Source organism: Protomyctophum parallelum, assembly GCF_964188405.1.
Source record: "Protomyctophum parallelum genome assembly, chromosome: 14".
NCBI classification, from domain to species: domain Eukaryota; kingdom Metazoa; phylum Chordata; class Actinopteri; order Myctophiformes; family Myctophidae; genus Protomyctophum; species Protomyctophum parallelum.
Genome location: NC_139709.1, coordinates 16,532,112 through 16,552,307, shown reverse-complemented (window position 1 = coordinate 16,552,307; position 20,196 = coordinate 16,532,112). Strand labels below are relative to the sequence as shown.

General features: G+C 42.8%; 1 protein-coding gene across 1 annotated transcript; it reads left to right on the top strand.

The window, feature by feature from the left end:
* Nucleotides 1-13,541: 13,541 nt before the first annotated feature.
* LOC310870015 (transmembrane protein 200C-like) lies at nucleotides 13,542-18,617 on the top strand. The gene is made up of 2 exons (XM_083781022.1): nucleotides 13,542-13,629; nucleotides 17,012-18,617. The coding sequence occupies exon 2, from the start codon at nucleotides 17,041-17,043 to the stop codon at nucleotides 18,586-18,588; it is 1,548 nt and encodes a 515-aa protein (XP_083637148.1). The 5' UTR covers nucleotides 13,542-13,629; nucleotides 17,012-17,040; the 3' UTR covers nucleotides 18,589-18,617.
* The last annotated feature ends 1,579 nt before the right edge of the window (nucleotides 18,618-20,196 follow it).

The following is a 20,196-nucleotide window of genomic DNA, read 5'->3' as shown; positions in this document are numbered from 1 at the left end:
TGGGGATTATGTCATTAATCTAGGCAGTTAACCGTCACCGGATTCCTTTCCTTGCAGAGCCTTTCGACCATCCACACAGGAGCTGAAGGGTACAGAACCTGGCCACTGCCAACTCTGACAGTCCACATTCATTCCACTCTGTTTACCTGCTCAGGTGATGCTGTGTGACATGCCGCGGTATCCATGGCGATGAACCCCACCAACCCTGCAGGTGCCCTCTCTGACGTCTTGTCGATGCTTTTCAATGATAACATGCGGAAAACACATTTTCTGCCCCGCCTGGAGTGGAAAAGAAATCTGCGCCCCAGTGGGAAGGGCTGCATTCATCAGGGAAGAAAGCAGGATGTGAGCTTTCCCGCCCTGTTGGTTTCAAGCATTACAAGTAAATGGCCTGTATTAACAATGTTTTTTGGGGTTTTTTTTTACCAGTAACTAAAGTATAAAGCACAGAAAAACGGAATTCCTCAAGTAAAGTAAAGGTATACCTCCTAATTGTACTTAAGTGAAGTACTTGATTAAATATACTTTGTTACTCTCCACCACTGCTCATGATTAGCACACATGGATGAGGCCAGGGTTCATCACTGATTGGTCCTGTCAGCACCTGGCATGGGCTCTGGCTCGGCCCCCGCGCACACAGCTGGCTCCGTGCCCTCCCCATCATGCTTCACTTCTGCTGCATTCCACCTGACTAGCTGTCTCCTCCAGGAGCCAGAGATCACACCGTACTGTATGTACGTACAATGAATGTCACCCCAGACCAAGCGGTCTGAAGACGCCTGAGTCAAATTCCAGAGATAGTGATCTTCCCCCTCCCTCCGCTTGATCATGACTATCAGGTGCTGATCGCTATCGGAGATAAAGAAGCTCCCCGTCAACAGTATGGAAAGTCGTGACTGAAAGACAGACAATCGATGGTGGTGACCTTATCCCATCAATCCCTGCCACTGTGGAGTATTAACAGTATGGAACTCGTGACTGAAAGACAATCGACAGTGATGGTGACCTTTTCCACCAATCCCTGCCAATGTGGAGTATTAAAAATGCTGAAGTCATCATATTCTCTTGAGAACACTGAGGGCGAGAGCCCTTTTCTCACCTCCTCTCTATAGGCTTTCAACAAGGGCCAGCCTTCTCCCGGGATTGAGAAAACAATCATTTCAGATGAAAAGTGACGTACTAAGCAGTAATCCTCAACCATCACCCAAGGCTGCTCATTTGACTCGCTCTCCGAACGCTTCTGTTCAGTTCCGTCCCTCCAGCCCAGATAAAAAGGATCCCTCCTCTAAAGTGTTTTGCAAGGCATTATAACACTGTTGCCATGGTTACCATGTCTGAAAAGGCTGCACATACGAGCAACAGCATAGGAAAAGATATGTTCAGCACTCCACATTTCAAATTTCCACATTTTATTCGCCGATCAGCAAGCTCGTGGACCATTGTGTTTAATAATGCCAAAGATCAGGACCCCGGGGAAAGCTGTGTAAGGTTATTTGGCCACGGACCATGAGGATTGCGGGTTTGAGGGACTATTCCTCTCGTTTGTGCTCGTTTGGTGGGCTGAATGGTATTTTGCCGCCTCATTGGCTCTTTGTTGGTTTTCCCTGAAGAGATGACCTATATTACCTAGGACAGGACATCAAAGCAGCCATTCTCACTGTGATCCCATAGTTCTGTGGAGCTTGCATCCTCCAAGCCAGAGGCAAAGCAAACGCCTGGCTGTTCTGGCAAAATTGTGTGTGCGTGCGTGCGTGTGCGTGCGTGCGGAAGGAAGGAAGGACATGGGTTCCAGCAGTTCAGGACAGATGGAGCAGCTTGATGTTGCAGAACGGAATGGCTGTCAACATACAGTCACATTGGTCATCGCTGTCAGCCATTTAACAGCCTTGTAGAACAGATACAAAGACGGTTAGATTTCAAACCTGAACCTCGTAATATTCTTGGCACATACTGTATTACTTTGTCCTCAGATACAGCCTGCATATTATAAATGACAATACATGAATCCTGGTGTCCCTATTTTGAGCAAATTGTATTTTCTATTCTATTATTATTGTATGGTATATTTGCTATCTTCATTATTTGGCATACAAAGTATGGAAGGTTTAAGTGGTTACGAAAATTCCCCCGCCCCCTCTGTTTATTTGTTTGTTTCTTTTCTATTACAAATTGAGCCCAGAGTGTATTTGTGTGTGTATTCACCAGCCACGTATTATACTGCACACAACAAACAAGGTCACCTGTGGGAACGAGCCTCCAGTGGAGAACAAGTGTTGATCACCTGCTGTGCTACAAGCCTCTCCCACAGTATTCCTTCTTAAAGGACCACTTCACCACTTTTCAACCTATCTTCATATAATAGGTCCTCACTAATAATCTTGAAAAAATGGCGCAATCTTTTTCTAGTCTTGTCTGTATCTCATAGGAGGGCTGTGGGCAGTTCAGTGACATCATCGATGGGGTATACAAGCTAATAAAAACTGCAGGCTTTCTAGTCCTGAAAAGTTGCAATGCAAAAATGGAAGCCATCGTTCTCACGATAATGAAAATCTAAACATTTTTGTAAAACAATCTTGTTTAAAAAAATAATCTGCCTAATGATGATGTCACTGGAAGACGGTTTCTAAACTGCCCACAGACCTATGAGACACAGACTGAGTAGGAAAAAATCGTGCCATTTTATCATGACTATTAGTGAGGACCTATTATATGAAGATAGGTTGAAAAGTGGTGAAGTGGTCCTTTAATGACCACTGGTACTACATCACAACATGAGCACTGAACATCTCCTTTCTATTTCCTGCGCTCCAGTTGAGTGCTTTAAAAACTTCTCAGCTCGAGACCCCAAACATAAAAACATACGTTATGAAATAACCACTTACTGTAAGTCCTACTTAAAAAGAAAAGTAAAAATATTAATTAGCTTGTAGCGTGTAATTTATTACAATTCTTTACGTTTATGGATAATTTTTTCAGATTTTGTTCATCTTTTTTGAAAATTCTTGGAAATAATAATCCATTATTTATTGTACCAAAATAAAAGGCATATTAATTTGTTCACGGCCCATAAATACTGCTCCATGGCCCACAAAATGGGATCCCAAGCCATTGTTTGAGAACCGGTGCTCCAGTTGATGTCAGAGACACATGGCTGCTGAACACAGAAACGGCAGGGCCAGCAACGCCTCGTATGTCTCCATGACCTGCATCAGTCGCCATGCTGTCATGCATCTCATTAGGCAGCACCATATGGCACAGGTAGACCTTAATGGTCATTTATCATCACACCAGTCTTTGTTGGAGGACCTGTCCCCACTCTGCTCAGCCAAACAATGGTCCCAGATGATTGTTACCATACGCATATGACAAGTGTTCTTTTGACTCTGAGAGGGAGCAAATAGATTTTCTTCTTTTCTTTATTTTTGTATTTTTTACACTCCATTCTCAGATAGAAATCGAGAGTCCATATTTTTGCCCGGCTGAGGACCAATTTGCCAAGGTCGACAGATTGTTGTATTTTACTTGAATCTGTATGCCACGATTCCCAACCTGTGCAATGTGTGTATTCTAAATAGGCCCACAAATCATTGGCAAAACATTAAGATGTCAATGATAATGTGACATTAATATGGGTGGGCCCATTGAGTTTTTTCTTTTTTTTTTTCTTTTCAAGTGGTCCCTGATTCAGAAAAGGTTGGGAACCGCTGACTTGTACAGTATATTGTTCTAATCTAATAATACTTTCTGCGTGTTCTTTTCCCTTGACCCTTGAAAATGCACATGGGGCTTGTGTTGCTCAAACAGGCACTCCCTTTGGGTGGTGTTATTAGCACAATGTATAATCTACAAAGCATTGCATATACAAAGTGGATATTATTCACCCACGCTAGATTCAGTCTTTTTTTTGATGCACAAGATGAATAATTAACCCTTGGACTACCAATCCCAATTTTTTTGTTTGGGTAACAAATTGGCATATTTTTAAATCATCATTTTCACATTAATAGAAAGATCTGGTGGTTTGAACAGATGGTTTTTTTATTTTTTTCATTGCTAGTGTATTCTCTCGAATTGCCACCAGATGGCGGGAACGCACCATTATGCTGATTTTGGCCAAAATAGACGAATCTTCCTAAGTCACTTCCGGTTCAACGATCGACAACATCCGGTAGTATTTTGACCCTAGTCACTAGCTTGGCTGGTCCGGATTGCTAAGCTAATGCTATATTTTTCATAACTAAGTCAAATTAACCTCAAATCAACCCCAAAACATCGCAAAATATCACATTTTTTACAGCGACTCACATAGAGACAGCGTGCGTGCACGATAGCGCACGATCACGCGGATTTCGTCTGTTTTTTGGTAAATTACAACGTTAGGGATATTAGCGAAAAAATAATTGCTCCGTTGAACCCTAGATAACTGACATTTATTGACATTCCGTTAATTCCGTGAATGGGAGGTTTGTATTTTTAGCAATAATCCGTTTTTTTCGTTAATTGTAGCCCAGGGGTTAAGACCAGAGAATGGCGGTTTCTAAAAGTTTAATTGATGACACATCATCTCCCTCAGATCCTGAAAGCCACTCCACAGCCACCAAAGCTGTATGAGTGAATGTGACTTTTATCCAAGAGATTGTGAAATCCCGTAACTTCTGCAGCAATTATGGCGGTGATGAAAGCTTAGTATCTGTTCCAGGGGGCCCATCCTGAACGGAGCCAATACACAGAGTTCCCTCCTTTCCAATTAGCCGACATATCCTAACCGAATGCAATGGGGAGGAAAGCTCCTGCCGCTTTTGATGATGCTGTATCCAGATGGCAGCTGAATTCTCTAGCAGTTAAACGGCATAGTTAGTGCAGGCAAGAGAGGCTGAAGGCCTTTATGAATGACAGGACGGTGTGTTCTGTTGCAGTATACTGTGGATACGCAGATAACAGGACAGTGTGGTTCAGTGGGCAACTTTGACGATGGAGAGGGCCACTATATTTTCACATTCACTCCAGAGGGCTACATTGCATATCAGCAATTTTTTGCTATATTTGAATTAATATAATTGGAATCATGAAAAGTAACCTTTTTATTTAATTTAAAATGCCTTTCAAATGCCTTTAATTATATAGTTATGTTAACTTTATGAACTAAATACAAATATATTGGACATAAAAAGAAAGACAATAACAAAGCGGTCATGTTTGCATGTTTGGATTAACAGCTGAAATCAATAATATATCAGCATTCTGATATTACCCGAGGGCCACATTAAGTAAAGGTGGGGGCTGCATGTGGCCCCTGGGCCGCCACCATGTATGTTTTCATACTGCACCGCGGTTGTATGCCTCCGCTAACCAGTTGCCGTTTACATCTATGTCTGTATGTAGTGAATGAAGACTTCGAAGGGATTTAATTAATGTGTTTTGTGGGGTCACAGTGACCTTGACCTTGAACACATAACACTAATTCAGCCTCGAGTCCAAGTGTACATTCCTTGCCAAATGTCATTGATTGATTGAATACATTATTAAATGTACGTTTCCTTGGGATGTCTAAGTAACAGTGCAGTACTGTGGGATTAGAGAAGGATGCAGTGAGGGAGATCCATTTTGTTGATAAGGAGTGGATGAGATATACCTTCAGTGGGATTGCTACTGCATAGGAGCGTCGTGCGTTATCTATGGGCTCTGATATGATGTGTGAAATAACTGCGGCAGAAGTGAAATAGTCACTGAAGAATAAATGGAATCCTTGAGTTATTCCTGATGGGTTGGCTGGTTATGTGACCGTAATATGGGAGCTACCAGACACAGATCATATTTCTAGTCATAGTTACCTGGAATGAGATTCTCTCAATTAATTCTCTACCTTTAAATGTCTGTATACATCCCCCTGTTCTGTAGCCATTGATTCAGGTGGTGAAGCAATACCTGCAGGTCCACTAAAGAGCCAGATAAATCACATGTTTTTATTTCTTCACCGTCTCCTCTCTTCTTTCACTTTTTCCATTTCCCTCTCCCCTTGAATTCCTTTCCTTTAAACTCCTAAGCTCTTTCGTTTACTGCTGAACAGAGAGCCTCTGAAAACCAGCACTTTTGCTGAGTAGGGCCAAACAAGTATGAAAGCCCTATTAAGCTTTTTTCTACTCTGCTTAAATAAAGAAACTGGATCCGACATAGTCGAGGTGAGGACTTATGGCTCTATCTGTCTGTCTGGCTGTCTGTCTGTATCCACCTCTCTTTATTTCTCTCTTTGAATATTGCTCATGCTCAGGCTGTGTTATATTTCCTCAGGTGTGATTGCTCTTTCTCTTTTACTCTCGCTCAGTCTCTCTATTGTGGTCTCATTTCCCTCTCTCTCTCTCTCTCTCTCTCTCTCTCTCTCTCTCTCTCTCTCACCCTCCCCTTTTTAAAAATGAATCCCGAAGGGGATATATACATGTGGCCAATTTATCACTATAGCCCAGGTATGTCATTGTAACAAATAATTAAGCATTTTGTAATGTTAACTTAATTAAGGCTAACTGTAAGCCTGTGCAAATTTTAAATGTTTTTTTATACTTTCTTTAAGTCTCCATTATCTGGAGTTGTGTTTCAGCTTCATGCAAATTATTCAGTTTGCTCATTCCAAGTATAACATCCTCCCTCTGCGTACATCCATCTTTTTCTGTCGCACACTATTGTCATTGTGCTACGCAGGCACAAAACAGCACTTTCTTTGTTTCACACTTATTGCTTATGAACGTCCATTGTATCCAAAGATGACTTCTACTTCTGTTTCAGTGGTGAATCATGAGCTTTGTTTGACTGTCATGATGTTCAACTTCCTAAATAAACGTTTATTGTCACATCACACACATACACCCGGTATAAAGGAGTGGGTGAAATTATTATATGCAAGATTCTGATGAATGCAGTTACAGTATATATGGAATAAGAATAAGAGGGAAAATAGCAAATAGCAAAATCAAAGTGCATACAATGTGTGTGACCATGTTCTGCGGTCTCTTGTGCAACCTACTGTATCAAACAACATTGATTGATTGAATACTTTAACAGTTTACAGAGGTACAGTTTCATACAAATGCTCTGAACTTCTAAAATGCAAGTCCAAGTTAGCCAAACGCTTCGACAGTGATCTCCAAACGCAACTGGGCATCCTAAAAACCCAGTGAAACAAGCTCAGAAACATTGTAACTGCCATGACCAAATCCGCAAAAAGATACTTTATCAATGATAAAGCTGAGGAAAACAAGCTCTGGAAGCTACTAAACAACCAGCTAGGCTGCGGTCAGAAACTAGGTTTACAAACAAACATAAAATTGAACGACACCCTCATCACTGACAAGCTTGATGTAGCCAAGTACTTAAACATCTTTACAAACATTGCAACAACGCTGGTTAACAAACTGCCCTCCCACTTTGGGCGTTTTGGTGTAGAGCACATCAAAGCCTTCTACAAAAACCTAGGTTTTTTGTATTTTAAGCTAACAACGGTAACATCTGAGGAGGTACTTAAAAAACGGAGTGCACTTCAACCCCACAAGGTCACTCACTGTCCATGACAATATTCCATCCAAATTCCTCAGAGACTCGGCCATCTCTATAGCTCCAATCATCACCCACATAATAAACCTCTCCATCAAACAAGGACAGGTCCCCAAAGATTTAAAACTAGCCGAAGTAACCCCCCTGCACAAGAAAGGGAGCAAATTAGACCCCGGCAACTGCCGCCCTATTTCTATTCTTAGCTCCATCTCGAAACTGATGGAAAGTCTATGAACAGGTTGAAAAGTATTAATTACAAAAAAAACATTAATGTACGAATTTCAATCAGGCTTCAGAACATCCCACTCCACTGACACATGCCTCCTCTATTTGAGTGACCACATCAAACACGAGGTGGATTCTGGCAAATACTGCGGCATGGTCATGCTGGATCGCCAAAAGGCTTTTGACACCGTGAACCACTCCATACTGGATAACAAGCTAAAAGCAATTGGTTTTGATAGCACATCAGTGAGCTGGATGCGATCCTACCTGGAGGGGAGAGAACAGATGGTGGAGGTGAATGGAACACACATTTTGTGCCCAAGACGTCTGTGGACGTCTTTGGTATTACCCCGCATGCTGTGCCCAAGACGTCTGTGGATGTCTTTGAAAAAAATAAACGTATGTCAAAAAATATATATATATATTTATTTATTTTAAATATGTAGTGCCAAAGTTTGTGTTATTGCCATTGATAATGCATTGGGCGTTTAAGTTAAATAAGTTTAAGTTAAAAGTTCCAGCATGTGACTCCACAGTCAGCTGAATTATAAAAAGTGTGAATGGAGTTTCTAGGTGAAAGTGATTTTTTGAAAGTTTTGCGTGGGCACACAAAGTGTTAAATAATAATAATAATAATAATAATAATAATAAAACTTTATTTGTATAGCACCTTTCATGACATGAAATGCAGATCAAAGTGCTTTACAGAGCAATGGGGGGAAAAAAGAAAAGCAAGGCAAAGACAATAAAAAACAAGCAGTAATGCAATACAGTGAGGACATGAATAACAAAAAATAAAAGATCAATTAAAAGCAATGTTGTAGAAGTGGGTCTTGAGCTGTGCTTTAAAAATGTCTACAGAGGCTGCCTGCCGAAGGTACAGTGGGAGTTTGTTCCATGCCGTCGGCCCGTAGAAGCAAAAAGCTGCAAATGTCACTGTCTGCTGCAATCTGACATGATACCTCTAAGATGTGTGAACGATGGTGCTACTACTAAGTGCTTGGATGATTTCCATTGCATGGTATAATACCTCTCTTTCTTCCCATTACTCACAGTGTATAGGCCCTCACAGCTACTGTTAAACACATTCAACCTGATATCCCTTTTTTGGGCATGGTTTCAAAATAATTTCACCAATGTCAACACTAATTTCTCTCTGCTCTCCCTCTATATCGTTTATTTGTTTTGAAATGGGGTTTAAGTGGCTAAAGGGAAACAAACAATAGATTTAGTTGGTGCCATTGTGCAAGCTTAGAAGACAGTAGTCAATAGTAATTGTCAATGCTTGCACATTGGATTGCCATGTTGTCATGCTTCTGTAGTTTTTAACCTGCACACAGGAACACAAACAAAATTGGCCATTCCCCTTTAAGTTCACGTGTCACAGTCATCTGCATACTGCTTCTCAAGGATTTGTGAAGATTTTATTTTAGCGGCAGCCTGGACCCTCCAGACATTCGATAGGGTCCCAATTCCCATCCAGTCGGTAGTCCACATCAATCACACCACTGCATCCCTGCACCTCTTTGTGCAGCAAAGAGCAGATGGCACTCAGGAGGAAGATGTTTGAGTATGGATAATTACACAACCCTGCCTGACACCTGTGCATACTTTGAAAGGAGTTGATTCTTGTCCTACTGTGGTCACCCGAGCCATCATCGCTTCATGAAAATTTCACAGGATATTCGTAAACCTCTGCGGACAGCCAGCCCAGAGTAAGTCCCTCCCGTGTCATTTGACAAGTGTGCAAAGATATTAATGTTGCTCTCTACTATTCTCTAGTAGGCTATAGCTGGGAGGTTGTCAAGAAACCATATTGCTCCGATTTCTTTCTATACACTGAGACTCGGGCAGTAGGTTTTATGTTGTTGATTTTCAGGAAATAAAATAAAATAACCTGTGTTCTAATGGATCTATTGTAGCTATTATTTTGTCATGTGCTCCTGTTAATGAATGGTTACTTTTATAAAATCCACAGATGGACATAACCACTTATTTATTTTTATTTTTACTTTTTATAATTTTTATCCCACAATTTTGCAACCCATTTTTTCATCCAGTGTCTCATCTAATTATTATCTAATGTTATCCTGTGCGCTACACTTCCTCTGCCAACCTGGGGGGGGGGGGGGGGGCAGCGGACTGACCTCATGCTTCCTTCTATGCATGAGGAGTCCAAGCTGCTTATTTTCACCTGGCAGGGGGAGTTTCCCCGGCCGGACGTAGCGCGTTATTCCGACCAGTTCCTTTCCCCTCCATCAGGCTGACCAGGGGGAGGTAGTTTAGAGACCAGGATTACTTCATGTTTTTGTGAGGGTACCTACCCTGGGGGACACGGGGAGAACATGCAAACTCCACACAGAAAGGCCCTTTCGCCAACCCCGCCTCGGGTATGGGCATTGATGACGTGGAGGAGAGAACACGCCCCCAGCACACAGCATCCCCAGCGGGAATCGAACCCAGGACCTTCTAGCTGTGAGGCGACAGCACTAGACGTAACCACTTTCAACTTGGCGTCCCTTTGGGCATGTCACTTATATGCCAAAATGTGTAGAACGTGTCTTGAGCTTGTAGATTGCCTATTTGTTCGACTGTTATACGACAAAGAATAAAATGGGGCATTAATTTATAAAGATTTGGAGATATGGGGCTGTATTTTGCGTGTCTTAAGTACCAGGTCTTATTCCCTAACTTGAGTAAACTTAAACTAAAGACCTGGAGGCGTGATCAATGCTCTTTGACCACTCAGAATAGCCAAATGGCATTGATCACGCCTCCAGGTCTTTAGTTTACTCAAGTTAGGGAATAAGAGCTGGTACTTAAGACACGCAAAATACAGCCCATGGTCTCTGTTCAACAGTGACAATATACTATGTATGAGTCTGAATAGCATCACTTTGCTATACAGCACTTTGCCAGCTACAGAAAAGAGGGACATTCCCCTGCTGTTGCCGCTGGAACTCTTCTCACCTTTGCCTTCACAGATGCTTGCATCCCTCTGTTGTTGGGGAGTACTCATGAAACTGTGATCTCATATCTGCTGCTGTTTATATCTGCTAGATATGCATGTTTCTCTATACCTGCACAAGAAGCATCTCTGCCTTCTGTATTGCAATTCTTTTTCAACCATGCACCTTATGTAGAGTTGATTCCTTGTTTTCTTTATCTTTTCGAACTCTTCCTTGAACCTGCAAATGTTGCTGGGAGCTTGTACAAAATATACTTTCACCAACTCTACATAATATTTGTAATTTTGTATATGTGAAATAATTAATTTTCAATATGAATTTGAATATACATCTGAATCTGCTTCATGCTTCTATGCATCAGCAATGATGTCAAGCTTTTCTCTGTTGCAGAGCTATCCTATTTCAGGGTCTTTGCAGGGATGCCATCATGTGGAGGGGTCTTACTGTTCTTTAGTGACACGACTGTGGCCAGGACCTCAGTGGGACATAGTTAGTTTATGGTTGTTGGACATGTGAGCAGCTCCTGAAGGACTGCCCGGTCGGTCAGGAGAAGCAGGTCGGTTCAACACGGTCTGGAAGTGTTCAGCTATATCTTTCTTCACAGAGAGAGGAGTTTTGTTTTTGGAGGGCACTGATGGCTTTCACTGCATTATAGAAGTTGTGCATAATATACATTCTTCACTTTCAATGCCTAGATTCCTTGGGCCTTGGCAGACCACCAGTCATTTTGCAGATATAACTCAAAATAGATTGCACCTCCTTTCCTTGACGTTATCCAGTGCTGAGCCATTCAGATGTACAGTATGGGTTTTGTTTAATTGTGTGCCATATGTAAGGTAGTGAATGTCTCTGCGTTCTCATAGAATTTTCTTTGTTTCCTCTTTGTGGTATTAAGCCCTTTAAACACACCGCATGCACACACACACACACACACACACACACACACACACACACACACACACAAAGGCACACCTATAATATCACGATTAGATAACCAGAGCATTAGTCATTTACCCTACACTATGTTCAGACTTACTTTCCCCTTCTCTTCAATATATTGACTTAATTAAGTGGAACAGGTGCTGGCGAACCTTTAGAACAGAACACATTTTGCAATGTCAATGAGTAGACATCGGGGGAACAGAGGGCAGCAAAGCGAAACCAGACTTTGTTTGAATTACAGCTGAAGCCAGTGGAGGGATTCATCATCCTCTGACTGGACCGGATTCAGGCTGATTGCCGATTGAAATCTGTGATTGGAGGAAATAACCTCTTCAGTCTGTCATCACTGAGTGATTGGAGGGTTTAAGCCGCTGATGTGAAAGGGTTGAATTGTCCCCGAGGGTAGCATTTCATCAGTCACGTATGAATGTCGGTGATTGGTTTTATTTTTATGCACCCAGCACCCATAGGCTTACTCATGCTCTTATTCGGGAGTTGCACAGAGTGCTACTGTGAATATACACTCTCTCCCCCTCAAAGATGTTTTCATTGTTTCATACATGGACTCATTGATGGACTGCATTGAACCTGCTGTTGGGTTGGAATCTGTAGCAACCAAGCTATAAACCACTGCCTGCACATTGCATGAAATCATTGTGTGTATTATTTACAGTAAAAAAAACACATACAAGTACAGTAAACCGCAAGTGGTACAGTCAGACATTAAGACTAAAAGGATAATACAAAAATGTCCTGTGAACTTGTTTCCATTGTGGTCCTATATGTGTTCAATTCATTAACATGGCGTAAAAATACATGTCATCAACAAATGCAAAACACTATTATGTACAAGGAGAATGTCTAGGAACATGTCTAGGAATATGATCATCATATGTTGAATCCCTCCAGACCAGAACATCTGTTGTCTCCTCTTTTTTTCTTTTTCATTGCATAATCGTAGATCTATACAGTGGCATGCATGGATGCAAATCCAGACATACTGAGCACTGGTTAACACCCTAGGATTAAACACAACTCTCCACGTTAAGCATCTGTATAAAATACATGGATTATATCACACTTATGTGTTCTTTTTACATTAACTCTCTGTTCCATATGGTAATAATTTATGGCATAAACAAAAAGCATTTCTGGGTCACAAAATGTCTGTCAACTCTCCAGGGCATGGATTTATGGACTTGATCCATCATGCCCAGTTTATAGCTGTTCTCTCCTGCATGCATGCATAGTCAGTCTGGAGACATCTGGGTTCTCTCAAATGGGATTCTTTTAAACATGTGTGTGGACTGTGGACACAAATGGTATAGGCTACATTTGCAGCTCTGGTTGTGAGGACAGAAGGTTGAATGTCTGAGCAGAAAATTGCCGGCTTCATGGCTTCATTTTCTATTTTTTACGGAAAAGCCCGTTTCTAACCTCACAACCCTAACAAAGGCACATTTTTAAAAGGCCTATTATGGAATACAAAGAAAACTGGGATGGGCTCTCCTCTCCCTCATTTGAATTCTGTATGCACTCAGCAATTTTGGTCAAATGGTGAGTCTATATCCTATGTGATATATAGGATATAGGCACATTAGGATTGCATTTATTGGTTACTCTACTGTTTGTTCAGAGATTTAAAAAAATATTTAGTTTTATTACATAAACTAGAAAATGTCAAAATTGTCTTCAGCACCATGCATGCAATGATTCTGGCAACGTGATTTTGACACTGCCCAATAATCACCTCCGCTGTAGATGGTGTTGTCCCGCCCCTCCCGGAGCCGTTCGCCGGGGATGCGTGTTCAGTTGGTGGAGCGCACTCTTCCAGCTTGGGCACCACAGTGGCGCAGCGAGGCGCAGCGCACCGCGATGTGCACGGCTCAGCCACGGTTCATGAAGATGGACGCGCCTTTGAAGACGCTTGATCGACAAGGAACATTTTCCGGTAAGGATTTATGACTTGTTACGGCTCTACTTTTCCCACATGTGGGAAACAGCTCAGCCCTACTACATTACAACAGCGATGAGCCGTATCCTTTGTGTTGAATGGTCGCATTTTCCATTCCGCGCACTAACATCCATTTTAAGGGTTGTACTTGAGAGTCACTATACAATGCTTATTGCATAATAGATATTGGGGTAAGGCATGGTTGTTAAAATCGTGTGAGAAAAATTGGAAAATGTGCTATTTTGATCTGGAATATACATTGGCGATCAATACTTGGAGGAGCTGTGCGCGAGGTCTGTAAACTAGCCTATACTCCTGTCATTAGACACGGACGATAAAGAATTAATTAAATTAGAAAACGATTGACGTTTGATAGTTAGGCTACTTCAAATATGTTGAATTTTGTCTCCCTTCTAAGACTAAGCAAGTGATGGAAAAATACCTGCACCTTTCCAGCACTCTAGGCTACTCTTTTGCGATTAAGTAAAACTTTTTATGTTTCTGTCAGTATAATTCATCCATTAAATTGAATGAAGCAGACATAGGCTAATTCAATTGGCAATCCTGCCTTATGTAAACGATTATAGCCCAATCAGACTCGCTTCGTGTTGTTGCAGTGTGTGCATTAGTTATGAAAACATGGTTGGGCTCTATAGACCGGCCAGGAAGAGATTTGCATGTTTATCATCTGCCTGTATGGCTGCCGAGACCTATATACGGTGTTATGGTTTGTAGTAGAGACAGATGTTCTGGCTATGGATCTGGACATTTTCAGGGCTCCTCAAGCTCAACAGCAGCTCGTATTTGTTTCACGACCCCGTCCAACTGACGAGAAGCAGATGCGTGATAACATTAACAGTCGATTCATCACGCAACATTGCAGAAAGATATGCGCGCGCCCCCCCCGGGCCCCCACCCCCTAATTTTCGGAGAAAGCGTTAATTATTCTATACGTTTCTCCCGCGAGAAAAGCATCCCCAAAGGCAGTGATTATTTTATTATTAGACAAAGCTTGGAGTTGAAGCTTCCGTCTATCAGCACCATGGACAGAGGCGAAACCTGACACTTCCACAATCCACACCCACCTCGGCCTCGGCCCACCACCCGACACTGCTGAGGTCCGCCCACACATCACGTATAATAGTGTCTAGGTTCACTTGCTTGTGCCCAAGGGGCAGGACTGTTAAGTAACAGCAAGGGCTTCTGATGTTAGCCTGCTGTCGCTCAGGTGTGCTGCGACTCTGCAGTCAAGTTACAGTTGGAATTATAACGTGGACCTTGTCTTGGGTCTTGAGAACATCTGCAAGCTCCTCCTTCATGTTTTGGGGCGTTGGGGCTGCAGAGAGGGCGAGATCGACGCGGATGCTCAAAGCATCCTTTGAAAACGACGCTCTAATTGCTGCTCCGAAAATAATTTGTGGAATAAGTTATTCATGAATCTGAGGCCTAAGTCACGCATAATTAGCCATGATTAGTCAAATTAAATAGCCACCTATAGCTACCAGTAACCAGCAGATTCAAGGACAAGTCTATGCAGACTTTATCCCCCACATTAAAATTCACCCTGTGTGCTTGGAACTTATCAGGAGACTGAGAGTGTTCAAAATAGCTGTCAGCGGCTTCAGTGCCCTTTGGACCCGAGTAATCACGCCATGCAGCATAAAGCTGCCTGGAACACATACATACAAACATCTGCAAGCTGAAACTGTGGATGGGAGAGGGGAGGGATGCTCCAGCTGCAGCATACAGACAAATGGATCTATAGCTTAGGTACAGTATGCTAGTGTTTCAATGCCTGGCATGGTTATCTGTAACCCTGGTGTTACTATTTTGAGCAATGGTTATAAAATATTGTATTTTGTTTCCTTAAAATGAGCAAAAATAGCAGCTATACAAGCTCACAATGTGATGTGTTGTGAGCTTGTAGAATGGCTACAATCTACAATTGCTGTTGAATCGTACTTAGGGCAAAGTATAGGCTTAAATAGTGGACTTGCATTATAGAGAGACAATGGTAAAAAAAATAAATAATATTGTGGTAGAGAGATAGAGAGAGAGAGAGAGAGAGAGAGAGAGGAGGTTGAATAGAGAGGGGTATTTAAGGAGAGTGCAATTTTTATAGAGAACATGCCTCCTGGCTTTGCTGTCTGCACACATTACGTTTTCATACGCTGATATCGCACCGGCATGGCTGAATATAGATGCCCATTGTTCCCAACTGTCAACTTACGTTTTGTCTTCCTTTCTGTCGTGTTATAGCATTTATAGATCGGCAGATGGCTGCAATGGGTTTGTTAATCTGCCACGTGATGATAAATGCGCTTGTGCAATGCACACATACAAAATATATAATACAGTAGGAACCTAATCTCTGCAGTGTGCCTGGATATCATGAGTAATCTCTCAGCAAGCGCGTTAGCGTTTGTTGTGTTATATTGTCAGCAGCCTTATGCTCTCTTTAGACAATCGACTTAATGCCCTCTCAGGGGTAAGCCCCAGAATGCCACATGCTCGTAACGCATGCTGTAGCAGTCACAGACCGGATTGTAACATATGGACGTTTGGATCCAGCTCATCATGACTTCTGTTGCAGAGCATGCTTTATCTCAGTATAGAGAGAAAGAAGAGAAAGTACTTCATGTGCCTCTCCCCTGTAGAGACTGTATTGTACTTTCTGAGCCGTCTCAAGAGGTTCAGTATGAGTTCAAATTCTCTGGAGAACTTCCATCACTGTACTGTATTGCGTGTGTTCTGACAGCAGCCTGTATCACTGTGTGGTTGGACCGCAGATCACCACAAAGAAATGTAAAACAGCGAAACGAACTGGCCTCAACAGAACTATACTGTATACCACCAACGTCATAACATTTACACACACGTACACGACCACTTGCTGTAAAAGAAAAGGCCAGAACTGTAATACAGGGACACTAAGGGGCATCAGGGGCATCATGTTCGGTTCTCACTACTTCAACTCAAATCAAGTGTGTGTGCGTGTGTGTGCATGCATGCGTACACTGTACATACACATATATCACAGTAAACAGTCAGTCTATAGTCTGAAGGTCTGTTGCATCTTTAAGTTTGGTTTAGGGGTGGTGTGTCCTCTTTGTGAACTGAACTGAACTGATCTGTAGTGTCTTACAAAGCATTTGCAGAGTGTTCAGTTAAATGTAACACTCAAGATTTTTCTGTGCGATGCCTTAGATAAGATATGGATTTATTTTATGTACCCGTAGGGAAATTTATTCAGGACTTCACCCTGCAGTAAAATAAAAACAAACGGTAATTAAAAAAACATTAAAAGAAGGAGAGAAAATAAGAAAAAAACCCACCAATCTCTTCACCTAACATCTCTCCGGTTCTGTTCCTCTGCCAGGTTGAGAGAAGAGCTGACCAGTCACCACCATGATAGCCACAGGCGGCCTGCTGCGCATGAACCGGCGCCAGGACTCACTGCGCGCAAAGAACCGAGCCGAGAACAAGAGGAAGAGGAAACTCAAGAAGAGGAAGAAGAACGACGTGGTGGTGGTGAAGGGAAAGCTCAACCTGTGCTCGGTGGCAGGCCTGGTGGCCGCCGTGGGCATCATGATTCTCATGGTGGGAATATCCATGGCCGTCCTGGGCTACTGGCCCAGTCCCAACCATAAGGAGTACCAGGAGCGCAGGAGAACCGGCATGCACCGGGCCAACTGGATGAGCTACTCCAAGACTCCGCCTGTGTCCTCCAACTGGAGCGGGAATCAGCTCACCCAGGACCGGGAGGTGTCACTCAACGAGAGTCACGCCACCAACAGCAGCCTGCTCAATGCTTCTCCTTCCTGTGGATTCCTGTGTGAGTTCCTGGACACCTACCTGTACTCGGACAACCTGAAAGTCTTTGGCCCACTGGTGATGGGAATCGGCATCTTCCTCTTTATTTGCGCCAACGCAGTCCTCCACGAAAACCGCGACAAGAAAACCAAAATCATCAACCTGAGGGACATCTATTCCACCGTCATCGACCTGCACAGTGTGCGGTCGAAGGAGTACTCGCCCCTCAACGGCTTGGTCAACTACACTCAGTCGAGGAGCCCCGATGGCCTGCCCGGACCACACGGCGCCAGCACGATGCACGCTCGCGGCTCCTGGCCTAACACTGGACTCGACGAGGCGTACAGACGCCCGTCGTTGGCTGCTAGGCCACGGAGCTGGTCCAGGGACATCCAGACCTTCACAGATACTGTCTACAGCATTTACAGAGACCACAGCAACAGTGGTGAGCACACTCCGCAGCCACGGCAGTGGGGGACCACCTCCATCGTCTCCTCCTCCGTCAATGCATTTACACTCCCAGTCATCAAACTGAATAACCTTGAGGTGGAGGAGTCGGGGAGGACGGAGGCCGATGCACAGCGTCTTGGCGGAGAGGTCATCGGGGACGTCGCCATCTGTGCAAAAGATGATGTAAACGTGCAGGCTGGCGGAAGCCATGCCACTGTGGCGGCAGATGAAGAAAAGGAACCTTCGATGACGGACCCCTGCCTGCCCCAAGAGCGCCATGACATGGCGGCAGCCATCGAAGCGGGCGAGCAACGACAAGAGGAAGCACAGATGCAACTGTTTCCGCCGTCGCCCGCCGCTAGGGCGATGGGGTCACGGCTGTCGCTCAACTCGCTCACAGATCAGCCGAGGTCTGTGCGGCGCTGTAGCCTGTCAGTGTCCACGGGTCGGCAAGGAGACAGGGGCAGGCGCTTCAGCTGTCCTCGCCTGGAGCGTTCCAACAGTAAGGGCTACATCAAACTGGCTGACCTCGGGGGCGAGTCTTTCGATGCCACTGACACGGACACCTCCTTATTAGTCTCTGACCAGGAAATAGAGGTGACAACAGCAGCGGAGACTGCAATGACGGCAGCGGCAGCAGTGGAAGAAATAGAACCTCAGGGAGAGACCGTTCTGGTGACCCCCAGCACCTAAGCAGAACCTTAAATCTGATTGTTGTACGACGATGTTGCATGCCGAAAATAGCCAATATACAACGCCTTGCTTTTGTGACACATTGTTAGCTTGTATATTGAATCTTTTCAGCATGCAACACTGTCATGCAACAGACCATAAATTAGGATTTAGACTGATAAACTGATGAGCCTCTGAGATTATTTTATTTTTGTTTGCTTGTTTCTTTCCTTCCTCTCTTCTTTGGTTACTGCTGATGATGATCAGGAGATACTGGCCCTTAGGTTGTCACGGGTAGGAAACAAAGACTATTGAAGCATAGCCACAAAAGGCTCTTTATAAATACACAAGGCTCTTTATAAATACCACATGCCCAGTTCAATATTCAGATCTTCAGATGTACCTAACTCTCTTCTTTTTATATTTTTTTCAATGTAGCAAGAGCAATACAGCAGAATGGTAAGAAGATTTAGCTTAAAAAAAAACAAGGAAGAAAGTGGAACAAAAATATTGTTTGATCTGATTTGAAAATAAAGAAACAACCTCTCTTTTTTATAGGGCAACTTCAGAAACTAGATCTGTATTGCCAAGAAAACAGAAAGCTCTACTACTTTACTGTACTGTTTGACATGATGTGTACTGTAGCATTGGAATGTGTGACAGAAAGCTTAGATTAGATCTGTTTTTCTCCACATTGTTATGTGAATACTGTGTGAATAGCTAAACTGAACTGAATCTCAGGTAGACGTTCGGTTTATGATTGAGACCTTCAGGATAAGGTCTTCACTCTGTGCACACTGTTAAATAAACATTACTGTAACACACCTGCTGTATGATATATTTCCTTTAATGTAATCGACTGAACTGAGGTTACTTACAGACATCTTGGTGGGTTTAGCACAAAAAGACATTTGATAATGCAAATCTGATCCGTGACATTGAACGATTGAAAGGGGTTCAATTCTGATGTAATTCATACAATAAAATCCTCAGTGCTATTCCTAACTGAGCGCATACACATGGAACCAAATGGACCGGTTACGGGTCAATTTGGGGCCATTTGCATACTCTCAGAGTAAAAAAATTATAAATGAAGGATTTTGTTATTTTACACATATTTTCATTGTTTCATATATTTCATTTTTTTGCAGATCGGTGAGGAATGTATCTCAATTGCATGATACATGTGACACATGTTAGAGAGACACATTCATTCACAGTTCTGTCAACCAGGCATCACTATTTTGGGCATGTCATAAATAGTTAAAATAAATAGACAGTCTACAATCTCAGGATGCATAGTGAGCTTTTAGATCATCTATCTTTGCTATTGCTTTTTAAATAGGGTTTAGGTCGTCACTTGATTGCCACCCTGTAGTGTTTCTTTCCCTGAAATGACACCTGATCCTCATATTTATTTATTATAGTTTTTTATCTAGGTTTTGTAAAGCGTCTTTGAGTACAAAAAGTTAAAAGCACTGCTTATAACAAGGCATACATACTCAAGTTCATCTAGCTGTGTGGGTCAATAATGCTTTTTAGAAGAAATATGATTCCATATTCCCAGGCTTGTTTTTTTGTTTGTTTTTTACAGGTGAAGGTGAAGCATATGATTCCATATTCCCAGGC

Excerpts from the sequence above, each read along its gene's own strand:
- LOC310870015 (XM_083781022.1), top strand. The coding sequence starts at position 17,041 with ATGATAGCCACAGGCGGCCTGCTGCGCATGAACCGGCGCCAGGACTCA.